Source organism: Anabrus simplex, chromosome 10 (assembly GCF_040414725.1).
Source record: "Anabrus simplex isolate iqAnaSimp1 chromosome 10, ASM4041472v1, whole genome shotgun sequence".
NCBI lineage: Eukaryota > Metazoa > Arthropoda > Insecta > Orthoptera > Tettigoniidae > Anabrus > Anabrus simplex.
Window position 1 is genome coordinate 13,050,988 of NC_090274.1, and position 23,352 is coordinate 13,074,339.

General features: G+C 41.3%; 2 protein-coding genes across 5 annotated transcripts in view; one reads left to right on the forward strand and one right to left on the reverse strand.

The window, feature by feature from the left end:
• Positions 1-23,352, reverse strand: part of LOC136882276 (alpha-tocopherol transfer protein) — a 54,411-nt gene that overhangs the window by 14,795 nt on the left and 16,264 nt on the right. For 3 of the 4 annotated variants that reach the window (XM_067154828.2, XM_067154829.2, XM_067154827.2), the window contains exons 2-4: positions 13,085-13,233; positions 11,500-11,659; positions 4,789-5,038 (exon numbers count right to left, since the gene is read on the reverse strand). In XM_067154828.2, the coding sequence (XP_067010929.2) occupies positions 4,789-5,038; positions 11,500-11,659; positions 13,085-13,233 (559 nt within the window). Of the gene's footprint in view, positions 1-2,371; positions 2,872-4,788; positions 5,039-11,499; positions 11,660-13,084; positions 13,234-23,352 lie in introns of those variants that run through there. The other variant, XM_067154830.2, reaches the window with a different exon arrangement.
• LOC136882274 (solute carrier organic anion transporter family member 74D) overlaps positions 22,767-23,352 on the forward strand; it is a 58,626-nt gene continuing 58,040 nt past the window's right edge. Inside the window, exon 1 of the mRNA XM_068229543.1 lies at positions 22,767-22,871. The gene's annotated coding sequence lies outside the window, so the exon portion shown is untranslated. The remainder of the gene's footprint in view (positions 22,872-23,352) is intronic.

The following is a 23,352-nucleotide window of genomic DNA, read 5'->3' on the forward strand; positions in this document are numbered from 1 at the left end:
TGAAAAATGGAAGGGTATGTATAGGTATTTTAAGGCAGAAACAGGTTCCAAGAAGGACATTCCAGGAATAATTAATGAACAAGGGGAGTGTGTATGTGACGATCTTCAAAAGGCAGAAGTATTCAGTCAGCAGTATGTAAAGATTGTTGGTTACAAGGATAATGTCGAGATAGAGGGAAACTAAGGCCAAAAAAGTATTAAAATTTACATATGATAACAATGACATTTACAATAAGATACAAAAGTTGAAAACTAGAAAAGCGGCTGGAATTGATCAGATTTCTGGGGATATACTAAAGACAATGGGTTGGGATATAGTACCATATCTGAGGTACTTATTTGATTATTGTTTGGTCAGAGGAGCTATACCAGATGAATGGAGAGTTGCTATACTAGCCCCTGTGTATAAAGGCAAGGGTTATAGACATAAATCTGAAAATTACAGGCCAGTAAGTTTGACATGCATTGTATGTAATCTTTGGGAAGGCATTCTTTCTGATTATATTAGACATGTTTGTGAAATTAATAACTGGTTCGATAGAAGGCAGTTCGGTTTTAGGAAAGGTTATTCCACTGAAGCTCAACTTGTAGGATTCCAGCAAGATATAGCAGATATCTTGGATTCTGGAGGTCAAATGGACTGTATCGCAATTGACCTATCTAAAGCATTTGATAGGGTGGATCATGGGAGACTACTGGCAAAAATGAGTGGAATTGGACTAGACAAAAGAGTGACTGAATGGGTTGCTATATTTCTAGAAAATAGATCTCAGAGAATTAGAGTAGGTGAAGCTTTATTTGACCCTGTAATAATGAAGAGGGGAATTCCTCAAGGCAGTATTATCGGACCTTTATGTTTTCTTATATATATAAATGATATGAGTAAAGGAGTGGAATCGGAGGTAAGGCTTTTTGCGGATGATGTTATTCTCTATGGAGTGATAAATAAGGTACAAGATTGTGAGCAACTGCAGCGTGACCTCAAAAATGTTGTGAGATGGACAGCAGGCAATGGTATGATGATTAACGGGGTTAAAAGTCAGGTTGTGAGTTTCACAAATAGGAAAAGTCCTCTCAGTTTTAATTACTGCATTGATGGGGTGAAAGTTCCTTTTGGGGATCATTGTAAGTATCTAGGTGTTAATATAAGGAAAGATCTTCATTGGGGTAATCACATAAATGGGATTGTAAATAAAGGGTACAGATCTCTGCACATGGTTATGAGGGTGTTTAGGGGTTGTAGTAAGGATGTAAAGGAGAGTGCATATAAGTCTCTGGTAAGACCCCAACTAGAGTATGGTTCCAGTGTATGGGACCCTCACCAGGATTCCTTGATTCAAGAACTGGAAAAAATCCAAAGAAAAGCAGCTCGATTTGTTCTGGGCGATTTCCGCCAAAAGAGTAGCGTTACAAAAATGTTGCAAAGTTTGGGCTGGGAAAAATTGGGAGAAAGAAGAAGAGCTGCTCGACTAAGTGGTATGTATGTCTCAAGTATTATTACTATATTATAAGTCCACCTGTTCAATACAATACATATGATATCAATGACATTTACAATTGTATTGAACAGGTGGACTTACAATATAGTAATAATACTTGAGACATACGTCAACTTCAATACGGAACCAAAATGAGAATAGTTACTTGTAAGTGGTATGTTCCGAGTTGTCAGCGGAGAGATGGCGTGGAATGACATTAGTAGACGAATAAGTTTGAATGGCGTTTATAAAAGTAGGAAAGATCACAATATGAAGATAAAGTTGGAATTCAGGAGGACAAACTGGGGCAAATATTCATTTATAGGAAGGGGAGTTAGGGATTGGAATAACTTACCAAGGGAGATGTTCAATGAATTTCCAATTTCTTTGAAATCATTTAGGAAAAGGCTAGGAAAGCAACAGATAGGGAATCTGCCACCTGGGCAACTGCCCTAAATGCAGATCAGTATTGATTGATTGATTGACTGTACCTTAATTAAGGCCACGACTGCTTCCTTCCCATTCCTAGCCCTTTCCTATCCCCTCGTTGCCATAAGACCTATCTGTGTCAGTGCGACGTAAAGCAACTAGTAAAAAACCTTCACGTTTTTCTATTTCATGCAATTCACTCAAAAGAGAAATTCAAAAATACCAACAATGGACTTTGATATTGATATAGGAGTCTAAACTACGCAGAATAACATCACTGATGTAACGTAAAGTAAATATAACGTGTGTCCTATAATGTACTTTAAACAGACAACAATCCCCTGCAGTAGCAGAAAAAAAGATGTATGATTTTTTTTATTAGTTCAGGCAGTAATTAGTAATGCTACGATGGAAAATATCAAAACTTAATAATGAGTGTAATATATTTTCACACCTCCGTAGTCCAAAATTTGAGCATGGTATATAGGAATTAGGCTCAGATTTTATGTTAGTAGTGGTTAAGTTAAAGAAATAACAAATATCTCTTTCAGGCCATTACTTATTGGATGTTACTTGAAAATGCCGGAGGGCACTTTTGCAATGTGCCTGACACAAAAATGGAAGCACCCAGAAGGGGAGGAGAAAACGAAATAGAACTTCACGTGTTGAGAGGGTATTTCAGCGATTAGAAATAGAGTCAAATTTACAAAGAACTTGGGTAGCACAAGTCCACTTATATCCCCTGGTCGCTACCATACTTGCTTACGATGGTCACCCGGGGTAGTGTAGATCAAAGACTATAGTGTGGCTCAAACAGCGGTCCTCCAGCAAGCTCACAGCAGCCCCCATGAGGACTAGTTTGGCTGCGGATGGGTAGTGGAACACTTTGGGGTCTGTGCAGAACAGCTTGAATTTGAGCACTCTGCTGCCATCTGGTGTGAGCTTGGGCAGCGGATAGCAGAACCTGAAAACAAGTAAAATGGTGAGCACTGTGCACAGAATGTTCACCCTCTCTGGGATGGAAGCATCCACTATTCCTGATGGGAAAGATGTCATAAAGCAATTGCTAGCTCACAACTGTTGTAATTGGTCCTTGATAACCTGCATACTGTAAATGGGACGAAGTTGACATCCCAGCTGGTCCCACACATGTTCTACCTGGGACAGATCTGGGGATCTTGCTGGCTACGGGAGTACCTCAACATCAGGCAGAGAGTTCATAGAGACACGAGCCATGTGTGGACGAGCATTGTCCTGTTGAAAAATGGCATCACAATACTTCCGCATGTGAGGTAACACATGAGAACGCAGGATGTACGTAACGTACCGTTGTGCCGTAAAAGTTCCCTTAATCACTAACAGCCGTGACCTGAAGTCATATCCGGTAACTCCCCACACCATGACTCCCCTGTGCCTCTTCAAAACATTGGAAGAATGGGACCTCTCCGTAGGCCGCTACCATACTTGCATACGATGGTCATCCGGGGTAGTGTAGAACCGCAAGTCATCACTGAATGCTATCCACGCTTCCCGGTTACGGCACCACTCCACACACAGCCGTCTGTGTTGTGGTGTTAACGGGATTGTAATTCCCTGTCTAGTGCGGGATGACACAGAATGTTACAGGGAGTCCATTACTTGGCAGGCGCAGATGTGAAGGGGTTACGATGGGGTTGGTGCGCAGTATGGTGATCCTCTCTTGTGGTGGTCAGACGTGGTCGACCGCAACATTAACAACGATTATGCCTGCCCTCAAGTTCCTATGCAGTGCAACACCGGGCCACTGTCACATCTGGATATTGCACGATTCCAAGAGCCGGCCAAATGGAGACTCGCAATGAGGCCTCTTTCAAACTCTGCCGGGTGCTGTCAGACATTTCCGTGTCCTGCACAGTGACCACTCAACTTCTCACTCTGTTTAGGTACCTTTTATACCTCACCAGCCTTGATAACAACACTAAACACAAACACAACTCATGCACTGTGGTGGCCGTTCAACCTGTCACACAGAATTGCAACTCATAAACGGTCGTCTTGCAGTGAATGGCGTGATGCAATAAAAATGAATGCCAATGTTTCTGCTGTGCGTACTGTACCTGGCAGATCCCAGGGCAACAGCCTCTGTCGGCGTTGCCACAGAGAGTTCGAAACTCTTTCACATGTCCTGGGAGCCTGTCCACATGGTGAATTACTACGCACCTCACGCCATAATGTAGGCAGATCAATGATAGCTAACAAGGTTATAATGTCTGTGAAGAAGTACGCGGTCTCTCCAACAGAGGAAGCAACCGACGCATTGACATTATTACTTTTAAGCCATCCTGTTCTGAAGGCTTCATCATTGATCCAACAATTATATTTGAGACCAACGAAAACCAGCCAGAAGAGGTCGATGCGGAAAAAGAAGAATTTATGGAGAAACAGTGGACCGGTCTAAGCAAAAGTATAAGCTCTCATCCATCTCTGTAATCGGCTTGATGTTAGGTGCTCGAGGAACCATTACCTACAATTTTTGTCAACTTCTGCAATACCTTTGGGCTGAATAGAGTTTTCATCAATAACATCGCGATTACCACACTCAAGAAGTCCATCATGATCTTCAAGAACCATGTTTGTGGACCTCAAATAAATGTTTGACGTACCTCACTCGTTTGCCTACACTTAACATCATACGATCGCGTTATCTACTGTATAATATCAATTATTGTTGTTAAGGTACTCTTTATCCTTGGGCAACCTGCAGCTTTTGCAGGAAGATTGTATAATAATAAAATTCACATATCCGCCAATGAAGTGTGCGTGTACGAAGTTACATTGACATCCAACCATTTCTTCTGGGTGCTCCTACTTTTATTATTTTGTGAAGCCTGTACTACTGCACCTGTCCAATGTAGATGAACTTCCTGGCCAGAGGTATTTGCACGGTGGCGAGATGGCTCATGGTTATTCCTTGCAGATCAAAGACAATAGTGTGGCTCAAACAGCGGTCCTCCAGCAAGCTCACTGCAGCCACCATGAGGACTAGCTTGGCTGCGGACGGGTAGTAGAACATCTTGGGATCTGTGCAGAACAGCTTGGAAATGATCACTCTGCTGCCATCTTGTGTGAGCTTTGGCAGCGGGTAGAAGAACCTGAAAACAAGTAAACTGGTGAGCACTGTACGGACCATGAGAAAAAGGGAGAAAAAATACCTAGAAAGTTTTGAAATGTGGTGTTGGAGGAGATGGGAGAAGATAATAATTTCGTGTGGCTATTTCTAGCCGAGTGCAGCCCTTGTAAGGCAGACCCTCCGATGAGGGTGGGCGGCATCTGCCATTTGTAGGACACTGCGTGTTATTGTGGTGGAGGATAGTGTTATGTGTGGTGTGTGAGTTGCAGGGATGTTGGGGACAGCACGAACACCCAGCCCCCGGGCCACTGGAATTAACCAATGAAGGTTAAAATCCTCGACCCGGTCGGGAATCGAACCCGGGACCCTCTGAACCGAAGGCCAGTACGCTGACCATTCAGCCAACGAGACGGACGACACATCGGGTGACAAACGACGATGTATTGAGAGAGGAAAACTATTCTGAATACATTCAGAGGAACGCCAACTGGATCGGATACATACTTAAGTCACGGGGGGCTCATACACGACGTCATCGAAGGGAGGATCAAAGGAATTGCAGGACGGGGAAGAAGAAGAATTCAACATCTGGATGACGTGAAAGATGGGAGAAAGTACAGCAGACTGAAGGAAGAAGCTGAAAACAGGGAACGTTGGCGTCAGAAATCCTCCGTATGAAGACACGAACCTGCCACTAGGCAGAATAATATAACAAGTACATCATCTTAAAGCTAGTATTTCTGTTTGTTAAGTTTTGGATACCAAGCTATTATCTGGTTTTTACACTTCGGCACATATGAGTGACTCACTTTTAAATTTTGTCTGTTACAGCATCTCGGGAAAAAGGATACAAGTTTTTTCATGAAACTACGTATTTTCTTCTTCTAAACATGCCATCTCCATACGAAGGTTGTGATCCATGTAGCCAGCTGTGATCTCGACAATGAAACATTCAATTATTCATCGTAATGTTCGTACCGTTTCTTCCTGGAGATCCGACTGGGGAAATAGAAACTCCTGAAAATAATTTAGCATTGTACTGGGCAATCACTATGTGAATTTATGGGGATGTCCTTGAGGATCTTGAATGCAGTGGTTTCCCGTTGCCTTTTGCATCCTAATGCTATTGACCAAAATTTGTTTCCTCCGTCAATACCAATCACTCAACATTGATCTGCATTTAGGGCAGGTGGCAGATTCCCTATCTGATTTCCTGGCTTTTTCTTAAATGACTGCAAAGAATTTGCAAATCTATTGAACATCTACCTTGGTAATTTATTCCAATCCCTAACTCCCCTTCCTATAAATTAATATTTGCCCCAATTTGTCCTCTTGAATTCCAACTTTATCTTCATATTGTGATCTTTCCTACTTTTAAAGACACCACTCACACTTATTCGTCGACTAATGTCATTCCACGCCATCTCTCCACTGACAGCTAGGAACATAACACTTAGTCGAACAGCTCGTCGCCTTTCTCCCAAGTCTTCCCAGCCCAAACTTTGCACCATTTTCGTAACGCTACTCCTTAGTCGGAAATCACCAGAACAAATCGAGCTGCTTTTCTTTGGATTTTTTCCAGTTCTCCAATCAAGTACTCCTGATGTGGCAGCTAATCACGCTAAACACTACACTACAGAGGCGGACCATATCATGTATATGCTTAAGAAAACACTGACCACTTTACATATTAAAACTATTAATATGCTCCCACCTATGCTGCCTTCAGTGCCACTAGATGTCACTGTCGCTACTATTTACAAGTCTAACCTGTCAACGGCGACTAGATCAGCTGGTTCTATCAAAACTGAAGCCCAAAACATTGTTTTAAAGCACGATATTTAATAATTAAGTTTATATGTTTTTTGGTCTACTAATTACGCGTTTCTTAGATTAAAATATGAACTGAAATGGTTAAAAACACGTTTTCAAAATATATATTTAATAATAAATTGTTAACTATACTCCGTACGGCTCTACTCCTAAATTGACGTTTTAGCAGATTTTGGCTTCTGTCTGGTGGTTATGCGCTGAAGCATAGACATCCAACCAATCCCCAGCTGTCATTCATATCGATTTATATCGGCAGAGCGCGATCGAAACCTTGTTGCCAACTCTAATATTTACATTCGCCACGTGGTTAATCTATCTCGCTCAGCGTGTATGGTATTCGGTACGGTTCGCGATCTTTTGCATTTTCCTTCAGTAATTAGTGTGTTCTTCATATTGTTGGAGGGTTCCAGTGACTCTGAGATCAGTGGAGTGCTCCCTTTGTAGGCCATAACCTCCTTCCTGTGCCAGCCATTAGCCGCTAGTGATGTGTTATTTCCTCATTCTCTTTTATTGTTAATAATATATTCTCTTTTAGTGCCAGATATTGTTAGAAAGTGTAGTTCTTGTGAATTTGTTTTCAATCCATATTCATTCGTTTTTCTGAGTACTGTATTGCGATGTAAAAGGGCTGTTTATCGCGGTTGTATTGCATCAGCTGTTCCCGCGGCAGTAGCGCGCTGGCAACAGAGGGAAGGCGATGCTCATTTGTTTTGCGAAACTTCAATTTTATTAATTCTCAGACGCTCACGCAGACATTGTATTGAGTACTACTGCCGGGCAAACCAGTTGCTATTAGACAACGATTGTCGCCGAAATAGTTGCGCACAGAAAATAACGTAGGCCTACTCCTACCGATATCGATAGAAATGAAGCAGTGTAATCATGACTTTCCCTGTATCGGACAGCCATTCTATCCAATACAAACTGATATAAAAGAAGTGAATAAATCTACATATTTCATAGTCATACAGCATAACTATTGGATATATAAAGATTGCAGTGCAACAAAAAACACTATTTTCCATCTACCCTGAACCTCTTCCCCCCCACCCCCAAAAAATCCTTACAAAATCTATAACACTTTTTTTTTTCTTGAAAATATAACATTCTGAAATTGATAAACAATGTATATTGTGTTAAAATGTTGATTCGATCAGATAACGTGTTTTCGGAGATGCAAAGGTGCCCAAAATTTGTCCCATAGAAGTACTTTAACGTGCCAGAAAATCTATCGACGCGAGGCTGATGTATTTGAGCACCTTCAAATACCATCGGACTCAGCCAGCATCGAACCTGCCAAGTTGGGCTAAGAAGGCCAGCTTTCCATGGTCTGAACCATTGTGAGAGTGTCTTTGTCATTACAGAGACGGATTTGAAGTCGTATGTTTTGTATTAGTTGGAGTGTAATCAGAATAACTAACAAGATTAACTCCAAAAATACTCAGCTAACTGTAACTTGCAACACTCGAGCCATTGAATTTGGTGTAGCGCTGTATTCTCCCTCCCGGTGACGTCAGCTAATAGCGGCACACGACTAATGAAGAATTGCGCCAAAGTGTGGAGGAAGCCTTTCGTTCCACAACTCCTGAGATGCTCTGCAAGATGTCAATGAGGACTTGGAGACGGATAGAACTCTGCGTAAGCCATGGTGGTGCACATACAGATTCCCTGGATTCATAGGTTTTATATGTAAGTACTTCACTAAAATATGAAACGTATGAAACTAGGGGTACGGGGACTTCTCGGACATCCTGTAGAACGCAACCGCCTTATCGCAATAGTTTCGGGAACACAGCCATTGTTGAATGAAACCGTTACAAGAAAATAGCAGTTTTCAGTTGCAGAGCCGCTCCGCTATAGCGTTCTTCACCAGCACAGTTTCACAAGCGGTACGTACGTATACAAATCCGTCGTCCGCAATCGTTGTATTTCTTGAAATTGGGTTTTCCAATGTAACTCACACCTCAGGAAGGTGCTCAAATACGTCAGCCTCGTGTCGGTAGATTTACTGGCACGTAAAATAACTGCTGCGGGACTAAATTCCGGCACCTCGGCGTTTCATAAAACCATGAACGTAGTTAGTGGGGCGTAAAAACCAATAACTTTATTTGGAATCGAACCCCATTTACTCAGTTAACCTCCTGAGGCTGACTGCATCACGTTCCAGTCCTCGTAGCTCTTTTCAAATTTCGTGGCAGATCCGAGAACTGAACCCGTACCTCCGGGGTAGCAGCGAGTCCAACAAACCACTACACCACAGAGGCGGACTTGGTTTTTGAATAGGTCCTTTTATTCTTCAAGGACAGTTCCAAAACGAAGTTACTAATATCAAATGACATTCAAACATACTCAAATTTATTGTGATTTAAAATATATATTACCACTGATGTTTTACATAAATAATTAATTTATTATGAGAAGTAATACAAATTTTATTATTCATTCTTTTGGGTAAAACTTTACTAACGGGGATGGAAAGGAGAGGTCAGAGCGCACTACGCGAGGCTCCCAAGTTACAAACCTAGCTCTGGTAGCGACATGATCATTGGCCTGGAAATTAGGGACAAGCACAGTGTGTCTCAGAGGCGTCAATTCCAGTTTACAGACTAGAATCCCTGCGAAAGCAGCACATTCTACTTTATACAGTGGAAGAAACTTGAATTAATGAAGAACTATCTCCTGGGAGATCAGCGCATTGTGTTCGATGGCGGACAAAAGTTCAATGACTGAACATTGTCTTACTATCTGCGGCTGACGAGAAGTCGCGGCAACTGGTAGGTATTACACTAAGCTACAAACATCAGTCGTGATGAACAGTGCGTGAAGGAGATGCGTGTTCATTATGCAGTGAATGTGCAGTTAAAGCACAATCGCACTACCACTTTGAAACTTGACAAGAGCGCCTCATTTTGCAAGAATTACGGAACCGATGTTTATTGTCAGGCCTTGAGACTTGAGATTTGCACATGCGTAGTAGCCACGTTTACCCCTCGCACCGCTTGCCACGCATCCATTCGACGACCATAGTACGCTATTGCACTTTCAAACTACGCGGTTTCATTTTACTGATACGTATTTTATACTGTGTATGTAAAACAGAAACCATTAAATTCCACTCTCTCGCCACACGTTCTCTTTTATTTCGTTACAACACTACATTCTTTGTCGGTTTAGAGAAGGCTTTTGATACTGTACCGCATCATCTTCTTCGTTACAACACGGATAAGTACGGTATCCGCGGTTACTTTTGAAAAGAGTGTTCCGGTTGTAGAGCTGAACGGGACACTTAAATTATCACAATAGTTAAAAAATGGGATACCTCAAGGTTCTGCACTTGGTCTTCTATTAATTTCAACTTTTGCCAACGCTGTTGGCCATTCAGTAACACAGTTGAGAATACAAATATGACGTTATATGCAGACGACTTTACGTTATATGTGTGTGTGGAAGATGGTACGTGGGAATTCGTACAGCAGACTAACATCAGCACTGAAGACAATGCCAATTTGGTTAGGCGGAAAAAAATCAATACAGAATAAACTTTAGCAGTTTAGTAAGCAAACATACGTTTGCAGAGAAACGTAAAAGAAGATATAGGTCTACAGGATGGACAGAAGAACTCAGTGAACAAATTAAAAGCTATAAGCAAGAAAACAAAAGAAAACATTATACTGAATGAGTTGAAATACGCTGTTTGGTTGGAATATGCAAATAATAATAATAATAATAATAATAATAATAATAATAATAATAATAATAATAATAATAATAATAATAATAATAATAATAATAATAATAATAATAACTGAGCGAGTTGGCCATGCGATTAAGGGCGCGCAGCTTTGATCTTGCATTCGGGAGATAGTGGGTTCGAACCCCACTATCGGCAGCCCTGAAGATGTTTTTCCGTGGTTTCCCATTTACACACCAGGCAAAGGCTGGGGCTTAATTAGGGCCATGGTCGCTTCCTTCCCACTCCTAGCCCTTTCCTGTCTCATCATCGCCATAAGACCTATCTGTGTCGGTGTGACGTAAAAGCCAATTTAAAATAATAATAATAATAATAATAATAATAATAATAATAATAATAATAATAATAATAATAGTACGCCTCTCTGGTGTAGCGGTTAGTGTGATTAGCTGCCACTCCCGGAGACCCAGGTTCGATTCCCGGCTCTGTCACGAAATTTGAAGAGTCAATTGAGTAGAGAGGGTTTGATTCCCACCACAGCCACCCTCGAAGTGGTTTTCCGTGGTTTCCCACTTCTCCTCCAGGTAAATGCCGGAATGGTACCTAACTTCAGACTACGGCCGCTTGCTTCCCTCGTCATTCTCTATCCCTTCCAATTTTCACATCCTCCCGCAAGGCCCCAGTTCAGCATAGCAGGTGAGACCGCCCGGGCGAGGTACTTGACCCCCTCCCCACTTGTATCCCCGACCTAACGTCTTACGCTCCAGGACACTGTCCTTGAGGCGGTAGAGGTGGGATCCCTCGCTGAGTTCGAAAGAAAAACCAAACCTGCAGAGTAAACGCATTAATAATAATAATAATAATAATAATAATAATAATAATAATAATAATAATAATAATAATAATAATAATAATAATAATAATAACTGAATTCGACGATGGTTCGGAGAAGTACTCACAGGTTTTCCATCTCGCCCTGAAGCGCAGGATCGAAGGGATCTCTGTTGGAGAGCAACTCTGGGGCGAGGCTTTTGACGGAGTAGAACAGATCCACGGACTCCTTCACCTTTTCCAAACTGTTCTTGCGGAATATGAGAGAATTCCTTAAGAACCGGTCATCTGGAAGAGGAATATAACAATCATAATTGAGGTGTTAACATGGGAAAGGTAATAATTAAAAAAATAATTGAAAACAACAGTGCATCAAGTTATCGAGGAAACTTGGCTCAGGGGTGCATCTACTCCGCAAGATTGCCGGAAGCAGCTGGGGTGCAGACGCTAATACTCTGCGTTCTGCTGCACTCACTCTTGTGTATTCTGCTGGTGAATATTGTGCCCCTGTTTGGGAAAACAGCGCTCATACCACTAAGACCGATGTGCAACTCAATGAGACCATGCGGGTTATCACTGGTACTGTTAGATCTACTCCCAAACAGTGGCTACCAGTCCTAGCTAATATCGCTCCGCAATATCTAAGGATGAAAGCAGCTAAGGTAAGCTTGCTCAAGAAGATCACCTCTCATAAGAACTCTCCGTTGTATGATGTCATGCAAGATCCACCAACAACACGTTTGAAATCACGCAAGCCACTCTGGGTTGATTTAGAAGGTATCAATTCTTTCAACATGTCCTACAAGTAGGAACAACGTTGGAACGAACATCCACCCAACAATGCTCACCTGGTTGAAGATCCTACAAAGAAGGTAGAGGGATTCCAACTACCACGCCAAACCTGGTCGAAGCTGAACAACATTAGAACGGATCAAGGAAGAGTGCCCACTTCGTGCATTTGACGGTGGTCTGAAGACTCCACACCAAGTGACACCATGTGGTCTGGAATGGTTGTCAAATTTGGATATTTCCATTTGATTATTTGTAACCTTTTGTGTACTTGTACAACCATACGATATATATACACACCCCCATCAACGCAGTAATTAAAACTGAAAGGACTTTTCCTATTTGTGAAGCTCACAACCTGATTTTCAACCCCGTATGTCATCATACCATTGCCTACTGTCCATCTCACAACATTGCAATCAATCAATCAATCAATCAATCAATCAATCAATCAATCAATCAATCAATGTTCTACAATGTTGTAACTTATTTATTACTTACCTCTATATTCTTGTTAGTGCCAGTATTTATTTTTGTCACTAGCCTGAACAATGTTTTCCTTAGCTTACAATAGGCATTACGAATGAATGAATAAATTATTTATTAATTATTAATGAATGATTAATTAATTAATGATTAACAAGTTACGAATGAATGATCAATTCATGAATGCATGATTAATGAACAAATAAATGATTAATTAGTTGAACGTTCTCCGCCGACATCTACGGAACTCCAGGAGAAATGGTGGGAGCATTTCATGTGGATGAATGAATGATTAATTAATTAATTATTAATGTATGACCTGTATTCATGCATGCATGAAAAAAAGGTATCTGTCTCTCTCTCCCCGTCACGGATAACCACCAACTGCGAAGAGAGCTTTTATCATTTTTCAAACTAAGGTAGTCAGACTTCACTCACCAATGCCATTCGGCAGATGGGGCTGTTTGGAGATCCATTCCTTGAGGTAGGCGACGTCCCGCTCAATGGTGTCTGGGTTCATGGCCAGTTCGTCGTAGATCCGAGCAAGCTGCTCCTCTGTCGGTAGCTCTAGCGTCATCGTTACGTTCCTGATGACCACACGGCAATGTTAGAGAACATCATACACGTTAACAAATTATTCAAATCTGAAGGTTAATAAGTCGAGGGCGCATTTTGGCATATTTTCATGTTTTGCTTGTTTCAAGACAATATGCCCATAAGAAATAAAGGCGATTCATGCCGTTTGAAATAATTGCCAAAGTTTTATACTGCTTATAAATGCATCTATATACGGTGTGTATGTTTAGCCTTCAGCCCGAAGGCTGGATGGATCTTCAACAGCTCGGCCATCAGCTGTCATAGATGGCCTAGGCATCACTGAAGAGGCGTACTAGGGAAATGAAGAGTAAGGTAGTTTCCCGTTGCTTTCCTCACCGAGCCAGAAGTTGCTATTACATATCAGTCTACCAAGCCCACTGAAATGCATGCACCAACCGACCCTATGAGCAACATTTTTTCACCATTCATAGCAGGGACTGGCTGCATAAGGAATGGCATTACTAACATCACTCATACCTCAGTCACCTTCATTTTCTCAAAGCCAAGGATAAAGCTGAGACAGATCAATGAAAGTAACAAAATTGCTCTAGCCCATACCAGAAGACACAGTGCACTGTAAACACTAGGCCCCGCCAGCAAAGGCATCTATATACGGTATTCGCGCATATTCTTGACATACGTGCATATAAATGCATAATTGCAGTTTTTTAATACTCTATACTGATATTAAAATCGGTATAACAATGTAAGCTAACTTCGTTGTGTAGAGGTTAGTTTGATTAGCTGCCACCCCCGGAGGCTCTGGTTCGATTCCCGGTTCTGCCACGAAATTTGAAATGTGGTACGAGGGCTGGAACGGAGTCCACTCAGCCTCGGAAGGTCAACTGAAGAGAGGGTGGGGGGTGGGGGCTTCGATTTCTACCTCAGCCATCCTCGATGTGGTTTTCCGTGGTTTTCCCCTTCTTCTCAGGCCGCGGCCGCTTCCTTCCCTCTTCCTTGTCTATCCCTTCCAATCTTCCCATCCCCCCACAAGACCACTCTTCAGCATAGCAGGTGAGGTACTGGTCCGGCCCAAGGTCTCACGCTCCAGGAGACTGCCCTTGAGGCAGTAGAGGTGAGATTCCTCGGTGAGTCCGAGGGAAAAGCAACCCTGGAGGGTAAACGGATTAAGAAAGAAAGAAAGAAAGAAGACATGTCCCCGAACCAACGTGAGCAGTGAGCCAGTACAGCGAAGGAGCTGGACTATCTGAACTATTGCGTATTTTATGAAATTAATTGTTCCTTTAGTTTAAAAAGTTCCTTATATACAGATTTTACTTTATTTCACTGTTAAGATCTAATGATTTCACTCAACACTTTTAATCTATCGTAGACACACACGACCTAACATTTGATATTTGAAACACTTTTATAGGGAATAGGCGATGTGTCTTACCTCGAGAAATGGAGCTGCCTGCCGGACATGAACGTGCTTCAAGGCCGCCTGGAACATTGAGAACTCGTGATCCCAGACAACCAACTGGTCAAGTGCTGTCGGTATTGCTGGGGTTGACAGCAGTGTCTCTATCGACATTCACACTTAAAGTCTCTCCAGAGAAAACTGTACCGTACGTCAATGAGAATGGTTTTTTTTTTTTTTTTTTTTTTTTTTTGCTAGGGGCTTTACGTCGTACCGACACAGATAGATCTTATGGCGACGATGGGATAGGAAAGGCCTAGGTGGTCGTATTTTAAAGAAAATGTGTATGCAAAGTTGGGGAATAAGTTGCTACAATCTAGGCTGTCAATAATTGTATTCACGCTGAGAAAATGGTAGTTTAGGGGAAGGCCTAAAATGTAATTCTCAAATATTTCTTATTAGAGGTGTAATCGATGAATGCTACATAAGTAAGGTTATATAGTATTAAATTTCCTATTATTCATGTCTTATACATTGTTACCGTATTGACCATGATCACAAAGATATTCATTAATTTGGATTTTTGTTACGAAGTCCATATCAGCGCCGAGTAACGAGAAAATGGGTAAACAATATTTAATGAAAATCGGTATGTAAAGTCGGAGAATAAGAAACTACAGTTTATGGTATAAAATATTTTACAAATCACAGAGTCGAAAGAAAACTAAATGTGAAGGCCTACAATATAGAATGCTCATAACATTGATCAACAATAACATTACATTGACCATTGTTTGTCGTGATGTGCTTTGTGTCTTCTGTTACCCCTCATCTCCGGTAGACAGGATTACTGCTGCGTACAGAGTATTTTTAATTTGATTTACGTCGCACCGACATAGATAGGTTTTATGGCGACGATGGGATAGGAAAGGGCTAGGAGTGCCTTAGGCCTTAATTAAGGTACAGGCCCAGCATTTGACTGGTGTGAAAGTGGGAAACCACGGAATACCATCTTCAGCGCTGCCGACGATGGGGTTCGAATCCACTATCTCTCGGATGCAAGCTCACAGCTGCGCACCGCTAACCACACGGTCAACTCGCCCAGTCGTACAGAGTGTAACAGCCTGTCTGAATATCGATGGGATATAGCTGGGGAGTTAGATAACTTTCTTCTTTAGCATGCCATTCCCCTGGTTTATAAATTTTCTGATACTGCTGGTACGTAACACAGTGGATCATCATAGCATTCGGGCTATTCAATCCCTACTCTGAGGCACTGATTGGAATGAACAGTGTGCATATTTAGCGGAATGATGGCAGATGAGTGTTCATGGCAATCTGCGGCCTGGTCATCCCAGCTCTGGAACTTTGGACTATTAGATTGGCACCGCAATCGAACCGCAGCACTGTTCGTTAAAAGTGATAAAACGTGCGGCTTTCCATTTGATCGAGTATTTTATATATCATTGCTTTTAATCGCTACATTCATACTTACGTTTTTGTAATGACCTATGTTGATTTTAGGTTAGGAAAACCACAGTCAGTCTTTCTGAGAATCCCGTAGCGAAGCACGGGTATATCAGCTAGTCTATACATAGTAATAAAGTCCGTCCGTTTTCTCTGTCTGTTTGAAATTGCTAATCTCAACAATTACTGAACGGATTTTATTCACGTTTTCACCAATAGATAGAGTGTCTATCGAGGAACATTTATGTGTATAATGAGTTAGTACATACACACAGTGGCGGCTGGTGCAGAAAATCAGTTGTGTGCTGTAACCCATCCCCACTCCAAAAAATAAAAATATTTAGAAACATGCCGGTATGGGGTTTTCAAGAGGCTCTCCACTGAGTTTTCAACACTGAACAAACATGCAAACAACCCCAACACATATACACATTCCTCATAAAGAACTATAAAACTATATAATTAAACACACAATAACACCTGCAATGGCAAAATATTCACGATCTCAAACACTTGGTGTGAGCGCGCAAAAACAGAACTTCCCAATGTTACCAACATCATTGAAATAAAACCAGCAACGTCGTAATGCGAAATTATATGTGTTATGTTTTTATAGTGTCATTTATAAACTAGACATTTTTAATTAAAGAAAATCGCAATATCATGTCCTTATTTTGACAACATAGAAAGTACAATTTTTATAGTTCATCGATTTACAAATGTGACTATGGAATAGGCAAGTTGGTAGTATTCTATCCTCTTTGGTATTAAAAGACCTGGCGCGAACAGCTGTACAGTATTTTGTTTTCCCGTTTGCTTTGAGCGATCCCCTCTTAAATACTACGCCGAGTCAAGAGGGTGCCAGCTGCCACGTTCTCATATCGGTCGTAATGCAAGTGTGACTAGCGCTAGTGCTGCCTCTCTGTGGTCGAACGAAGAATCGCTGTTAAGCGATGTCTTGGCTGTTGTTTCCACGGCCTGTCGGAACACATTCTCTTTGTATCGGAAACGTTGGGCACGCATGCGCAAAAGGCAGAGTTCCTGGTTTCTGGCTAAAAGCTCGCTGAGCTGTGATCGCACAGCACCCGGCGTGGAGCGCACCAGTAGTTACCTGGTTGTGAGAGGAGTTGAATAATTTCCTATTCTTTGGCTGATGTCTTTATCAATGCACTGTATTTGATTGTAGATAATATTTTAAACTAATTTATTTTTGCAACAGGCAATGTGCTGCAGCACTTCAGCACATAAGGTACGGCCGCCCCTGCATATACAGAGTGTAGCCGCGATGATGGAGGATGGCAAAATGGATCACCATAGTCCAGAAACGTTAGAGTCAAAAGTTATTAATAATCCAAGTTGTTTAACGTCCATCTGTTCTTAACAGACGCCGGAGTGTCGGAATTTCGTCCCAGCCCACTTGATTTCTTCTTGTGGAGCCACGTGAAAAGCCTTGACACCTGTCAACACTGAAGAGGATCTCTTGGCAAGAATTCTCGCTGCCTGCGACAGAACTTTGTGCGACGATACCATACCTGCATTGACGCAGGGGAGACGCCATATCGAATATTTGTTGTATAACGAGCAGCTTGTGAAACTTGTGAAGGTACACGGACTTAAAGAGTAGAATTTTGCTTAACTTTTGACTCGATCGTTTCCAGAATGTGGTTCCTATCTCAAATTGATCCATTTGCAGTCCTGCATCATCGCGGATACACCCTGTAGGTTGTACGTTAACTGAGATCAAATACAGTAAAGAATACGCGACACTTACGGATTTCGCCTTGCTAAAATGGGAGACAATTCGACGGTGGCGCTCCTAGTGACTTGACCTGAACAAATCGCGCTAAATTCAAATATCAATGGAAATGTATATACGGAAGTGGATAAGTAAATTACGTCTAGAAAGAAAGTGGTATTGAGATATTAACTTCGAAGTTGCTAAAGCAATTCTGGATAAATGAATGAAGAATTATTTAAAAGGTTATTATTCTAATACTGAAATTAGACACATAAACAAGATATGAAATGGGCTGCTGTGAAATGGCTTGATCTTTCATTTATGCGTTACTTTTTTAGCTTTAGCATTCCTGCCTGAACTTTTACGGTTGGATTTGTCTTTTTTCTCATTTAAAAATATTGTATGATGACATTAAGACACTTGTCAATAAAAATATCGGCACATTCCTTACACACATGATGCAATGAATTAACATTTAAAAGCTGGACAATTTTCCTCTTAACATGAAGCCTACTATCAGAAAGAAAAAACTATAAAATTCCGGCTTTAATCTGAGAACAGGGATTAAAGAAAGAAAAGTATGAAAATGTTGTCGATAGTGATGCTTTGAGGAATACTTGCGTACAATTAGAGTAAGAATGTAACATACCCTTGGCTGTATAGTCGACGATTTTTAAAGTCGCTGGCCTGGAAATGATCTGAACAGATCTTATAATTCTTATATAAGCGTAACGTTCCTTCTTTCTTGTACACCTTATCCAAATCGCTTCTGTGACATTTCAAAACCCACAGATCACACCTACAACAACACATCGGTATTGAAGGTTAACTGCTGCACTATACAATAAAATATGCGTATTACATTTTATGCCAGTTAAAATATGGGTTGAGGCGCTGGCCTTCTGACCCCAACTTGGCAGGTTCGATCCTGGCTCAGTCCGGTGGTATTTGAAGGTGCTCAAATACGTCAGCCTCGTGTCGGTAGATTTACTGGCACGTAAAAAGAACTCCTGCGGGACTAAATTCCGGCACCTCGGCCTCTCCGAAAACCGTAAAAGAGTAAGTAGTTAGTGGGACGTAAAGCAAATAACATTAAAAATTAAAATATGGGTCGAGCAGGTCAGAAGATTATGAAGTACTATAAAAATCTCTGTCACTGGAAGAATATATATGCAAACACAATATTACTTACATGTTCTTGTCACGAGGGAACCTGAAGAACGACCGCGCATTTTTCTCTACTTCGTAATTACTGCAGCCAAACACAGCACATACCTTTCCCCTCATGTTGAGAGGAGATATCAAGGAATGACACACACTACTATTTAATTATGTCAGTTCACTGAAAACGCATAAATAACACCAAAAACTTCACACAAAAATACACGTGCTCTTATGAGAGAATCAGTACTGTTCAGGTCTATCCGCTAGAGTGAGCTCCAGTAGCTGTCCCTCGATATCTCGCTCAGTGTCGCGTATTGTCTCTACTGTATTTGATGAGATGTCACGGTTTATGTCAAGCAAGTCATATCACGGCCGACTAGATCCCTCCCTGCGCTCGGAGCTAGCTAGAGCGACGCATCAAGTCGGCCGTGGTCATATACTGTAGTTCAGAATTTGACCGCTAGCGCTGCCTACAAGACGAGATCGCACCATATGAGTTTTGTATCTGGCAGTGAATGGTCGCGCTGAGCAATAATGTAGATTGTGATAAAGTTGTTGTTCTTGTTTCCTTTGCTATTTTATCATGCTTCGACGACGTGCTAATATAGGATGCAAGACGACAAATGCTAAGAGACCGAGCTCGATAGCTGCAGTCGCTTAAGTGCGGCCAGTATCCAGTAATCGGGAGACAGTGGGTTTGAACCCCACTGTCGGTAGCCCTGAAGATGGTTTGCCGTGGTTTCCCATTACCTTAATTAAGGCCATGGCCGCTTCCTTCCCATTCCTAGGGCGTTCCTATCCCATCGTCGCCATAAGACCTATCTGTGTCGGTGCAACATAAAGCAAATAGGAAAAATAAAATGCTAAGAGACTATGCGTACTATGCAATAACGAAAGACAAGACAGTTTAGAGACTGAAAAAACAAACCAGTCTTTGCGGAAAGAGTGACTGAATGGGTGGCTATATTTCTCTGAAATTGCCACAATCACAACCTTAATCACAAGTTTTAGAAAACACACATAAAAGTGTACCTGAGTGCTTTCAAATATTAACTGTCAAACACAACCAATAAAAACGTTATTTTACCAACTATGAAGTTTTAACGACACAACACAAATGTCAAGTTCACTCAAGTGTTCATTTTATGAAAATATGTGTGTTCATGTATTTATTTATTTTTTTTTTTTTTTTTTTTTTGCTATTTGCTTTACGTCACACCGACACAGATATGTCTTATGGCGACGATGGGAGAGGAAAGGCCTGGGAATTGGAAGGAAGCGGCCGTGGTCTTAATTAAGGTACAGCCCCGGCATTTGCCTGGTGTGAAAATGGGAAACCACGGAAAACCATCTTCAGGGCTGCCGACAGTGAGGCTCGAACCCTCTATCTCCCGATTACTGGATACTGGCCGCACTTAAGCGACTGCAGCTATCGAGCTCGGTGTGTGTTCATGTAAGAGTTCCTTTTAATGTTATACGCCATTTTATGCAGCATTTTAAGTTTAATTTTAATGTTAAGGACAATGCAGCTGAAGAAGACATATTATATTATATTATATTATATTATATTATATTATATTATATTATATTATATTATATTATATTATATTATATTATATTATATTATATTATATAGGCAAAATATGTCCCGTTATTTTAACATGTAAAATCGATTTTATTTTTTAATAAATCATAACGTCTATCGAAATGGTGGACTTCTATGAGACAATTCCTTCATGAGCACGCGAAAACCTCTCACGTAGTATCTCAAAACATACATCCGTTCCCCCTATCGGTTAGTTTTTAACTGCTAGGAAAAGAAAGCAATGTATTACCTCAACGGAGAGCAGAGAGTGCAGTGGACTTGCAAGTTGAATCTACTCGCGGCTACTGACTGACTGATAATAATGCACTAGATACCAATAATCGCTGCCCTATCCATGAACTCGATATTCTGAACTTTGGGTCTTCCTGATTAGTAGAAACCACGGTGGTGCACTCGGCGGTATTTTGTTTATTATAATCTGACAGGTCGAGTGGCTCATGTAGAAGAGTGCTGGGTTCAATCTAAACCCCTTTCGATAGTATATCTTACATGGAGGATTGGCTATGGCGCTTCTATCTCAGCCTAGCATTGCTTTCACTTACTTGAAACAGTCTCATCTTTACATCATTTTCCTGTCAACCTCCCTTGACCATTTGTTGTTGTCTTCCGATCTCAACAGTATTAAAAGCTGTTATCAAAAAGATTCCGTTTAAGGGCGTTGCTGCAGCGTCATCATAGTCACAGGACCTCCAGTGTTATGTGACTGTTGATATCGTGATCATAGTCACAGTACCTCCAGTCTTATGTGACTGTTGATATCGTGATCATAGTCACAGTACCTCCAGTTGCATGTGACTGTTGATATCGTGATCATAGTCACAAGACCTCCAGTTACATGTGACTGTTGATATCGTGATCATAGCCACAGGACCTCCAGTGTTATGTGACTGTTGATATCGTGATCATAGTCACAGGACCTCCAGTTACACGTGACTGTTGATATCGTGATCATAGCCACAGGGCATCCAGTGTTATGTGACTGTTGATATCGTGATCATAGCCACAGGACCTCCAGTTACATGTGACTGTTGATATCGTGATCATAGCCACAGGACCTCCAGTTACATGTGACTGTTGATATCGTGATCATAGCCACAGGACCTCCAGTTACATGTGACTGTTGATATCGTGATCATAGTCACAGTGCCTCCAGTTACATGTGACTGTTGATATCGTGATCATAGCCACAGGACATCCAGTGTTATGTGACTGTTGATATCGTGATCATAGCCACAGGACCTCCAGTGTTATGTGACTGTTGATATCGTGATGATAGTCACAGAACCTCCAGTGTTATGTGACTGTTGATATCGTGATCATAGTCACAGGACCTCCAGTGTTATGTGACTGTTGATATCGTGATCATAGCCACAGGACCTCCAGTTACATGTGACTGTTGATATCGTGATCATAGTCACAGGACCTCCAGTGTTATGTGACTGTTGATATCGTGATCATAGTCACAGGACCTCCAGTGTTATGTGACTGTTGATATCGTGATCATAGCCACAGGACCTCCAGTTACATGTGACTGTTGATATCGTGATCATAGCCACAGGACCTCCAGTTACATGTGACTGTTGATATCGTGATGATAGCCACATGACCTCTAGTTACATGTGACTGTTGATATCGTGATCATAGTCACAGTACCTCCAGTGTTATGTGATTGTTGATATCGTGACCATAGCCACAGGACCTCCAGTGTTATGTGACTGTTGATATCGTGATCATAGCCACAGGACCTCCAGTTTTATGTGACTGTTGATATCGTGATCATAGGCACAGGACCGCCTCTTTTACTTGACCTAGTGTTTGAGATGTGCTGGGATACATGTATCCTTCTACAGGGTCTCTAAATGTCTTATCCGTTATCACGGCAATACTCTTTACATTTGAAATCAGAAAACAAGCGGAAATTTTACTGGGCTTGTCATGTATTGGTTACAGAATGCCAATGTAGTATAGCATTACAAGAATTTGCCCTTGCTGTCCAATTTGGACCAGCCAAAGCTCCATTTTCCTGGTGTTCTGTTTGATCACTCGTAGGCAAAGTAAATAGGCAGGCCGCAGACAATGGTACAGCAGATATCTGTAATATTTTACTGTGACAGGTCAATGCTTGTGCGGTAATCCTCAGCGCGACGTACGACAGTGTGTCAGTTCACCGCTTTAGTAATTGTCATTGTGCGAGTAGGACTATAAGGAGCACTATCAGTTCGACCTGGTTTTCAATGGAAGATTGAGCCGAAAGCTTGCACCCTAATAATTTGGAACTCGGGAGGGACTGCTGGTGAGTATGATTTGAAGCTGTTATCATCTAGAGGGTAAAAGCAGGAAAAAAGCTATTATTATTATTATTATTATTATTATTATTATTATTATTATTATTATTATTATTATTATTATTATTATTATTGAGGAAAGCAACGGGAAACTACCTCACTCCTCATTTCCCTAGTACGCCTCTTCAGTGACACCTAGGCCATCTATGACAGCTAATGGTGAACCTGTTGAGGATCCAACCAGCCTTTCTGGCTGAATACCCAACATACATTATTATTATTATTATTATTATTATTATTATTATTATTATTATTATTATTATTATTATTATTATTATTATTATTATTATTATTATTGTTTCGTATAGGCCAGCTAAGGACCAGGACATTCAACTATTGCATTTTGGAATGGGCTTTGATGTTTGCCCAGTAGTTACGCATCCTCAGGCTGTGTTGCTCCTTCCTCTCCTTTGTCCAAAGGGCGCTAGT